Here is a 10,000-nt window from a genome sequence, read left to right on the forward strand (position 1 = left end):
GAGAGACAGACAGACAGGCATATTAAGCTTCAGTGAAGCAGAACTAAAACACATTGAACCGTTACATGAAATCATAAGTATTGTTGTTGTTGTTGTTGTTGTTGTTGTTGTTGTTTTGTCACCTTGGCCAGCTGCACTGTTCCCTTCAGTCTGACCGCTGCCTTCTCAAAGTCTGGAGACAACTTCTTACAATGACCACACCTAGAGGAGAGGAGACAAGGAGACGAGGAGAGGAGAGGAGGAGAGGAGAGGGGGGAACGAAGTAAGGAAGGAGGGGAGAGAGGAATGAAGGAAGGAATGAAGGAAGGAAGGAAAGAAGAAAGGAAGGAGGGGAGAGAGGAAGGAAGGAAATAAGGTAGGAAGTAGGAAGGAAGTAGGAGGGCAGGAAGGAAGGAAGAATGGAAGGAAGGAGAGGAGAGATGGATAGATGGAAGGGGGAGGGGAGAGAGGGATGGAGGAAGGAAGAATGGAAGGAAGAAGAGGACAGATGGACAGATGGAAGGAAGGAAGGAAAAGATGGAAAGAATGAGGGAGATGAAAGGATGTAAGGAAGGAAGGAGAAAGGAATGAATGGAGCAATGGAGGGAGGAAAGAATAGAAGGAAGGAAGGAAGCAGGACAGATTCAACACTCAGCCAGCAGCTTTATGGATCTGTCTGAATCTACAGGGAACAAAACGCCTCAGAATACAACAAAACAAGACAAAAACACAGAATATTCCCCTGAAACTTTCCCCTGATATTTCCCTGCAGCTAGCTAGCTAACGTTTCCGTCCGTTACCACGGAGCGTAGAATTTCACCAGCATGGTCTCGTGCTCCGTTGCCAGGTAGTCGAAGTCCGCGTCCACGAGCTCGAGCACATCTCCCTTCGAGAAAACCGCCACGCAGAGCGACAGCAGCGCGAGCGTGACGGCGGGGAGGCGCGAGGCAGCGGCGGCCATGACGGGGAATAGAAATAATATCAGTTAGATGAATTACAAATACAAACTGAAGGATGACAGTCCGTTAGCAGAGGATCCTGCTCGCGCTACTGCTGTCAAGCCGGACAGAATTACAATACGGTTTCCGGTCGTAACTTTCAAAATAAAGCCCTTATCAAGAAAATGTGTTCAGTAATACAAAGCCCCGAAGTGAAAACAATGATATATTTCAGGGTCAATCTATATAAAACCAAACCACACGTATTGCTTTTCCTAAAATGTTGCTGATCTGTACACAAATATTGATGTTTACAGTTTTTTTCCACAAGTAGGAAATTGTACGCTTTTATTTTGAAAGCCGGATAACCATAATTCCGGTATTTGTCTGACTAACTCTAGCTAGCTTGACGCACCCTCCTCTCGCCTCCGAGCTGTCAAATAAAAGGCGGGACGTAAACAGAAAATACCGGAAAGCGGCGCTCTCATTGGTCGAGAGCGGCTAACAGTGATGTGATGTAACCATTTGATTGGTCCAGCGCCCTGTCAGTCACAGAGTGTCTCCCCAGCCTCTGAATTATGTTGCTGATGATTTCTGGGATATTAGTCATCGATATCGGCCATTAATACGGTATATAAAACATATTCTACATTAAAAAATCAATAATTTATTGCCACATCGACCAAAATTGCAATGAATCCGTCTTGGTTTGTTCCGGGCCATCACACACTCCTCCTATACAATACACACTATATACAACAAAATTAATAAAAACATTTCAATTTTCCATATCGTTACACACAGAGAGACACTGCTGTTCAGTCCGTTTGCAAAACAATAAAAAGATTTATTGAAACATCCAAACAGTCGACCTTCACATTCCTTCATGTTCATTTTCAAATAAACAGACAAATTATAAAAACCTTCATACCGCTGCTGTCAGAACTTTTCTACCCATGATCCTTCAGTGTGGCAGTGCAGCGAGCAAACCGGCTGGACTCAAACAGGACTCATAAGGCCGCTAGGAATCATGGGACAGAGGGGATCTGATGCCCGACCTTTAACCCCTGAGCATCACCGGCAGTCGGGACACTTCACGTCCCGTAAGCCGCCCAACACCTTTCTCTATCAGAATAATTATAAAAATAATAATTTTGTGAACAAAGCGCTTCCTAATGAAGCTCTGAGGCTCCCAGCAGGAAACCAGCAGTGAACCTCGAGGTTCGGGGCGTCCTGTGGCTCGGTGGTCTGAGGCTCGGCGGTCTGAGGCTCGGTGGTCTGAGGCTCGGCGGTCTGAGGCTCAGCGGTCTGAGGCTCAGACCATGTGACTGACTGAGAGTTTGAATCCAGCCTGTGACTTTTCTCATGTCATCCCCACAGAACCTGAATGGACAGAACTGTTCTTCCACTGTTTGTCATGCTAATTTGGCTAGTTCAGCATAAAATGCCGACAATGTAATTGTAAGTGTTAGTTGCTATAGACCTCGTAAGTCTGATGCCCAAATATGGCTCACGGTTCCATAGTGATTTCTCCATAGGGAAAATGAACGGGGTTTCACATCATCGTCTCTGTCAGTGTTTAACGCAGGATTTTCAAAGTCAGTACGTTTTTAGCTTCGTATATTTATGTCGCTAACGACACTGGGTCCGCTGATTTCTGTAACCGTTTTCTAGTCCAAGTAGTATTTCTGCTAGCAACAAGCTAAACACTGCAGCTCATGTAATTTGCTTCACCCGCCGGTGGTGTAGTGTAGGTCTCTCCCCGGCAAATTATATGCGCTGAAGTGTTTAGCTTGTTGCTAGCAAAAATACTACTTGGACTAGAAAACGGTTACAGAAATCAACGGACCCAGCGCCAATAGAGACATAAATATACCTAGGTAAAAATGGACCGACTTTGAAAATCCTGCATTAAACGTAGACAGTGTCGCAGAGACGATTGTGTGAAACTCCGTTAATTTTCCCGACGGAGAAACCGCTATGGAGCAAACTGTCAGAACTCAACTGGAAGCTAACGTTAGCGACGAGGCTAACGTAGCTTCATCACAGACTGTACTTCTCTCTCTAGCTCTTCTAGTCAACATTAGCATGTTAGCAATCCATGGCAGCAAGGAGACAGAGAAGCTGCTTTGGTTCTTGCTGTAAAACCTCTCAGCTCAGTGACTTGCTGTGAGTCTCTTTATACAGAAGCTAGTCCAACGGGTCACAGCAAGATGGCCGCCGCTCCGACCGTCCAGGAACGCTGATTTGAATGAGAAAGACCGTTCTATCTGTTCAGGTTCTGTTCCCCCCTCTCTCAGTCTGTACTGACTCTGTCCACTCGCAACTCTCTAATAAAGGCAAAAAATTATCTTAAAAGAAAACAAACAAACCCGGAGGAGTCTGACTCCCATCAGCCACTGCGGCCTCCTGCTCTGCTCAGGTTACAGCGCTCTGAGCGTCTGTCGTCCGTCAGAAACAGACAGACATGTAGAGACGGACAGAGTCGATATTACTGACGGGACGATATGTAGATTCAATATATCTCAATACAAAATGTGACTATAGTATGGTGGGTCAGGAACATGAATGGTGCTTTTAGCTCCATTTCATTCTGCTGTAGTAATCACAACTGAGATCGTCCCATCAGATCCGTCCATGTGTTGGTTCATGCTGCTTTACAGAGAGAACGTCTGGTTCTTGCCTCGGTCTTCACAGTTTGTTGTTAAATATGTGCAGGAATACTCGAGCTTTAAAACAAAAATACAAAGATCTGGAAGAGAAGAGAAAAACCTGAAGCAGGTTCCTGTCCAGGCTGCAGGTTTCATGGAGAACCTGCAGCACGGTTCTTCTGTTTTCTTCTGAGCAGACTGTCGATCAGAACAGGATCTGGAGAACATCTGGTCCGTCAACAAGGCAACACTGCAATCACTGTGAACTCTAGAACCTCCTAAAGACTCTAGAATCACTGTGAGGAACTCTAGAACCTCCTAAAGACTCTAGAACCACTGTGAGGAATTCCAGAACCCCCTAAAGACTCTAGAACCACTGTGATGGATTCTAGAACCTTCTAAAGACTCTAGAACCACTGTGATGAACTCTGGAAACTCCAAAAGAATCTAGAATCACTGTGATGAACTCTAGAACCTCCTAAAGACTCTAGAACCACTGTGATGGATTCTAGAACCTTCTAAAGATCTCTAGAGTCACTAATAAATTCACGGATCATTTAAAGAAATTCAGCAAACATCGTGAGTTCTAGGATCATTTTCCATGAAACAGACCTGGAGGAACCGGCCTGCTGTTTCCTGTGGAGAGAGGAACCAGAGGAACCACAGTGGAACCACAGAGGAACCAGAGGAACCACAGAGGAACCAGAGGAACCACAGAGGAACCAGAGGAACCACAGTGGAACCAGAGGAACCACAGAGGAACCACAGAGGAACCACAGAGGAACCAGAGGAACCACAGAGGAACCAGAGGAACCACAGAGGAACCACAGAGGAACCACAGAGGAACCACAGAGGAACCAGAAGAACCACAGAGGAACCAGAGCGTCTCCCCGTAGGTCTCGTCCTGTAACTGAAAGCTCGCAGGTTCGACCCCACGGCCTCAGCCCGAGGTCGACAAACACCAGAGTCTCGTCTGATTGGCTGCTGCTCAGTCTGGGGCGGCTTCCTGCCTGCTGATTGGCTGTGTGTGCTTTTGAGTAGCCGAGCGGAAAAGACTCATGAGGTCATGGAAACGACTGCTGACCTGGAGGAGGAAGAGGAGGAGGAGGAGGAGGGAGAGGAGGAGGAGGAAGAGGAAGAGAAGGAAGAAGAGAAGGAGGAGGAGGGAGAGGAGGAGGAGGAAGAGAAGGAGGAGGAAGAGGAGGAGGAGAAGGAAGAAGAAGAGGAGGAGGAAGAGGAGGAGGAGGAGAAGGAAGAAGAGGAGGAGGAGGAAGAGAAGGAACAGGAGAAAGAGCAGGAAGAGAAGGAGGAGGAGGAGGAAGAGGAGGAGGAGGAGAAAGAGAGGATAAAAAACAAAATGGCGTCATCAACAGGACTTGGTGAGCTGGAGTTCAGGTTCAGGTTTCACTGTCAGTGAAAACGACACGGCAGCGAGAGGAAACTCACCTGATTGGCTGTCTTGTTGCCCAGCTGGGTGGCGACGAGTCGGAATGTTTTCTGATTGGCTCCTCTCCGCTGACAGGCGGTCAGGATGGCCCGGTCCGCCTCCTGAAACAGGAAGTAGAGACGACGCGGGTCAGCGGGTCGAACAGAGAGCCGAACCCCCACCGACCACGGCCACTGTCATCAATCAATAACCAATAGAATTGATCCTGTAGTGTTTTCACTGAGTCACCTGGAGCTCTCTCTCTTCCAGTCTGGGAACAGTCCCATGTCACTAAGCCCCGCCCCCTAGATCCACTTTGTAGTCATTATGTTTGTTAAGCAAAACAACAAGGGCAGGTGGCTTCTGTGTGTGTGTGTGTGTGTGTGTGTGTGTGTGCGTGCGTGTGTGTGTGTGTGTGTGTGCAGACTGACCGGGTCCACAGCACCACCTTCTGTCCGGTGGAGCTGAGCGAAATGTTTTTGGCACAAACTGGACGATCTGAGGAGAGAGATGGACGCTCTTCTCTCTCTTCTTCTTCTCCTTCTCCTCCTCCTCTCCTCTCTTCTTCTTCTTCTCTTCCTCTCCACTCCTCCTCCTCCTCTTCTCCTTCCTCTCCATCACTGCCTGTTCTGCTCTCAGACTGTCCGGTCCGTTCTGCTCCGTCTCTCTTCCTGGTTCTGTCGGTGGGATTGTGGGAAACGGAGTTTGCGTCCCTAGTCTCGGACTGCGTTGCCGTGGGAGACGGCTGGGTGTGGAGCTGGTGGAAAAACTCCCAGAATTCCTCTTGCAGATCGGTGTGGTCTTTGAGAAGGGAAGAGATCTTTAAGAGAGAGAGAGAGAGAGAGAGAGAGAGAGAGAGAGAGAGAGAGAGAGAGAGAGAGAGAGAGAGAGAGAGAGAGAGAGAGAGAGAGATGAGATGTTGAACTGTCCAAACAACAAAGATTATTGGTTGAGGTGAGGATCGATACGTTACCTTCTCCATGTCTTCAGGCCGGGGGGCGGAGCTTCCCTGCAGGACCGACACCACCTCCTGGTAGTGGGAGGAGCCTTCACCCAGGCTCCGCCCCAGTTGCCGCAGAAACCGCCGGCTGCGCTCAAACAGCTGCTGCTCCGCCAGCTAGAGAGAGAGAGAGAGAGAGAGACAGAGAGAGTGAGACAGAGAGAGATAGAGAGAGAGAGACAGAGAGAGAGAGACAGAGAGAGAGAGAGAGCAAGACACAGAGAGAGAGATAGAGAGACAGAGAGAGAGATAGAGAGAGAGAGACAGAGAGAAAGATAGAGACAGAGAGAGAGAGAGAGAGAAAGATAGAGAGAGACAGAGAGAGAGAGAGACAGAGAGAGAGGAAGTAAAAGTAATGGGATTTTGATATAAAAATACAATAAAAATATATTTTTATATTTTTATAAATATATTTTTTATATTCTTTTTATTAATTATTAAACATGAGTATATTATGACATAGAAAATTTGCCAAGAAGATGAAAAAGTCATTTTTCATTTCATGGTGAGTTTAAAGTTTCCCTGCTCTTCCTGTCTTGTGAGGACATTTGGTCGTTGATCAGAAACTCTACTGACTTGTTTCCATTCATCAGAACTCCAAACCTAAACCTGGTTCTGGTCTGGACCCTGAACCCTTTAACTGTCTATTCTGTCACATTACGGTGCGCTAACTTCTGCATCGTGTTCAGTCCTGACTGAACTGGAAGTTGTACGGCTGAAGGGATTCATGAGATATTTTTGTTTCTTTCTTTTAATCCAATAAAACATCTTACAGTAGAAAACATATTTAACAGTAGATGAACCATTTAAAGTGAATAAATGTCTGATGATTTGCTGACAGTGAGCATGTCAGGAAGCCGCTCAGCGGTCTGACAGGCTGTGGCTGAGCAGGTGTGGGTGGTCTGAGGACGTACCAGTCCGCAGCGCCGGGCCTGGTCCGGGTTCAGGAAGGCAGCGAAGTCTCTGATGAGCTGAGGCCAGGGCCGCAGCACGCCGCTCAGCCTGCGGAACAGAGCCGCCGTGCTGCGGCGAGCCCCGGCGCCGCGGCGAGCCTCGCCCCTGGCGCCACAGCGAGCTCCTCTCCCGGCGCCGCCCGCCGCAAACCGCTCCAGCTCCTCCAGCAGCCGGTCCGCCCGGCTGGGAGCCGCCAGCACCGCGTCACACACCTGAGACAGGACGCAAAGTTTAAAGAAAAAACTTTTTACCTTTCTGCCGATGTTGCTGGACTTGTTCACCTGTTCAAATTGTTGATTTCCAGAAGTTTCATATCAGAATGAACACAGTGTCTCTTTCCGGTAAACAGCACTCTCAAACATTTTATCCAATCAAATTTTGATAACCGCTGGAATTAAATGATTTGAAAATTTCAGTTTTGTTTGACTTCACACCTAACACACATCATCATTCAGTTCAATGGGATGAACATTAAAGAGGAACTGAACCCCGAACCTGTGGTGAAGCCTGACACCTAATGGTGAAGTAGGGTACTGAACTGGCCATCTGCTATTGGCTGGTCTTTGGTGCCAGGTGATGTCACCACCTGTTGTACTCTATAGAAGGTGATGTCACCACCTGTTGTACTCTATAGGTGATGTCACCTGGCACAAAGACCAGCCAATAGCAGATGGCCAGTTCAGTACCCTCACCACAGATTTGGTTCCTCTTTAATTTGAATATATAACATGAGCTTTCATACAGGAGCTGTATCGTGATATATAGATATAAAAGAATTCCATATGATTATCATGATATTGATTTCATATCGCCCAGCTCTAAAAGGTGATAAACAATAATATTGAACTATCGCCCGACTCAAAACTCTCTGATATTCCAGGTATTATCTTCTCACTCTGCGGAGGTAATCCTGAGCCAGATCCTCCATCTGCCTCTCAACACCTTCATCCTCCTCATCCTCCTCCTCCTCCTCAGCTCCGTCTGACACCAGCCACGACAGCTTCTCCATCGTCTCCTGCACACACACACACACACACACACACACACACAATGACAATGTGTAAATTCTTATTCCCTCACACACAGTCTCTCACACACACAGTCTCTCACACACACAGTCTCACACACACACAGTCTCTCACACACACAGTCTCTCACACACACCTGCAGTTCGGGGACGGACAGTGTGGACTCGTCTGAGGATGTCCCTCCATCTTCATCATCATCATCTTCCTCCCCCTCTCTCCTCGTCGGCGACGGCGGCGTCAACATCGCTTCCTGTTCCTCCTCTGACTCCGACAGAGCGAGGAGGGGCATCTGCACGTCGCCGCACTCCTCTTCCTCCTCATCTTCCTCTTCCTCCTTTTCTTCTCCTCCTCCTTCACCATGACGACCGCCCCTCCCTCCAGCTGGCAGGAGGCGGGGACCTTCCCCTCCACCTTCATCGTCTCTCCTCCTCCTCGGTCGTCCGGTCTGGGTGGATTTATCTTCAGACGGGAGAGGAGGAGGAGGAGATATGCAGTTCTCCTTCCCATCAGCCCCCTGGGGGAGGCGGTAACCGTGGCGACCTGGGCCTCTTCCGCAGGCCGGCGAACATCCGGTAGTAGCTGTTGATCGCTCTCTGGTCGATGACACGGCGGCTGAGGGAGAGTCGCCTCCGCCTCCGCCTCCCTCCACGCCGGCCGACGGAGGAGCCGGGAGAGGAGGATGCGGGGGGGATTCTGGGTAATCTGGGAGCGGGGAAGGGGGCGGAGTTTGGGCGCAGGGTTCAGGAGGGTTTGAGGGAGGCGGAGTGCGTGACGGGGAGGAAGGTGGAGGATCGGTCCAGGAGGAGGGTTCAATCAGCTGATCTGAAACCACCGCTGAGGGGGGGGAGCAGGGGGGGGGAGAAGGAGCAGGAGGAGGGAGCATCAGCGGCAGGGGGCGGAGCTTCAGGACCAGGCAGGCCGCGGGACGCGTCGGGCTGCTGGACGAACACGAAGCCCATGCGCTGCAGCTCCAGGCCGGCCGGGAGGCGCGGCGGGAGGCGCGTCCCGGCCGGGAAGCCGCACTTCCTGCCCGGCCGCAGGAAGGCCCGGTGGCTGCGGCGGGAGCGGGTCAGCTTGGCGGGTCGTGACGGGCCGGGGGGCGGAGCCGGACGGGCCGTTGAACTGCTTGATTGACGGGTAGATGACAGGAAGACTCCTCTGTTAGGGAGGGAGGAGGGACAGAGATCAGAAGAGCGATGAAACTTTAAACATTTTAAGGATCGTTCCTTTAAATGAAACTCGGCTCGTACCGCCAGCCAGGCAGGCAGGACGCTCTCCTCTCTCTCCACCGGGGGGGCGGCGGTCTGCAGGATCCACCCTGCCGCACGCCACCGGCATCGACCACAACACCTGCTGGTACCGGTAGGCCTGCAGCACACACACACACACACACACACACACAGGCATCTTTTGCTTACATCGTGTGTCAAAGGTCCCAAACACACAGACTCTCTGTCTGTGTGTGTGTGTGTGTGTGTGTGTGTGTGTTACCTTGACGATGTTGTCGGGGAAGCCCGGCCTGCAGCACTGCAGTATTCTTCGTCTGATCTGGACCAGAGTCTTCCTCAGCAGGAACTGGGACACCAGCTTTGTGGGGTCACTTGACCCCTCCATGTTCCTCAGTCCCAGCACCAGAGACTACACACACACCACACACACACACACACACACACACACACACACACACACACACACACACACACACACACACACACACACACACACACACAGGTGATGCTTCTCATGCTTGTCAGTTTCAGATGGTAAACTGAAAGTTAATGAAATTGATTCTCCCTACATTTATTAAAACAATAAAAAGAACAAAACAAGCTGGACCAATCAGTAACTAATATGTCAGCTGGTTTTGACCCGTAGCTGTAGCGCCCCCCTCAGGACAAACAGCGGTTAAATGCCACAACACAGCAGTGAGTTTCCATTCAGATCAGAGGAACTAATCTAACAGTCCATCATCCTCCTGTTTTCACCAAGTGAACAAACACACTGGAGCTGGTTTACACTTCTGT

The 10,000-nt window shown here is 49.7% G+C and overlaps 2 protein-coding genes and 1 pseudogene across 2 annotated transcripts; all 3 read right to left on the reverse strand.

The window, feature by feature from the left end:
* The window catches only part of LOC139925114 (protein disulfide-isomerase A3-like), an 11,922-nt pseudogene extending 10,982 nt beyond the window's left edge, over window positions 1-940 (reverse strand).
* A 3,520-nt stretch (window positions 941-4,460) lies between these two features.
* On the reverse strand, window positions 4,461-8,935 carry LOC139925117 (uncharacterized). Its single transcript, XM_078290211.1, has 8 exons — window positions 8,887-8,935; window positions 8,113-8,798; window positions 7,844-7,963; window positions 6,909-7,160; window positions 5,968-6,111; window positions 5,422-5,814; window positions 5,015-5,113; window positions 4,461-4,652 (listed from the first exon to the last, which is right to left on the reverse strand). The coding sequence occupies exons 1-8, from the start codon at window positions 8,933-8,935 to the stop codon at window positions 4,557-4,559; spliced, it is 1,839 nt and encodes a 612-aa protein (XP_078146337.1). The 3' UTR covers window positions 4,461-4,556.
* Window positions 8,936-9,028: 93 nt separating this feature from the next.
* LOC144542882 (uncharacterized) lies at window positions 9,029-9,605 on the reverse strand. Its single transcript, XM_078290281.1, has 3 exons — window positions 9,468-9,605; window positions 9,227-9,344; window positions 9,029-9,134 (listed from the first exon to the last, which is right to left on the reverse strand). Exons 1-3 carry the CDS (start codon window positions 9,588-9,590, stop codon window positions 9,046-9,048), a joined length of 330 nt encoding a protein of 109 aa, XP_078146407.1. The 5' UTR covers window positions 9,591-9,605; the 3' UTR covers window positions 9,029-9,045.
* Window positions 9,606-10,000: the final 395 nt, after the last annotated feature.

The sequence above is a fragment of the Centroberyx gerrardi genome, chromosome 19 (genome assembly GCF_048128805.1).
Source record: "Centroberyx gerrardi isolate f3 chromosome 19, fCenGer3.hap1.cur.20231027, whole genome shotgun sequence".
NCBI classification, from domain to species: domain Eukaryota; kingdom Metazoa; phylum Chordata; class Actinopteri; order Beryciformes; family Berycidae; genus Centroberyx; species Centroberyx gerrardi.

Coding starts and splice junctions, on each gene's coding strand:
- LOC139925117 (XM_078290211.1), bottom strand. CDS start 8,935: ATGGGCTTCGTGTTCGTCCAGCAGCCCGACGCGTCCCGCGGCCTGCCT. Junction 6,112..6,908: donor AGGCCCGGCGCTGCGGACTG/GTACGTCCTCAG, acceptor CTCTCTCTCTAG/CTGGCGGAGCAGCAGCTGTT. Junction 5,815..5,967: donor GGCCTGAAGACATGGAGAAG/GTAACGTATCGA, acceptor TCTCTCTTAAAG/ATCTCTTCCCTTCTCAAAGA.
- LOC144542882 (XM_078290281.1), bottom strand. CDS start 9,590: ATGGAGGGGTCAAGTGACCCCACAAAGCTGGTGTCCCAGTTCCTGCTG. Junction 9,345..9,467: donor TCCCCGACAACATCGTCAAG/GTAACACACACA, acceptor TGTGTGCTGCAG/GCCTACCGGTACCAGCAGGT. Junction 9,135..9,226: donor TCCTGCCTGCCTGGCTGGCG/GTACGAGCCGAG, acceptor CCTCCCTAACAG/AGGAGTCTTCCTGTCATCTA.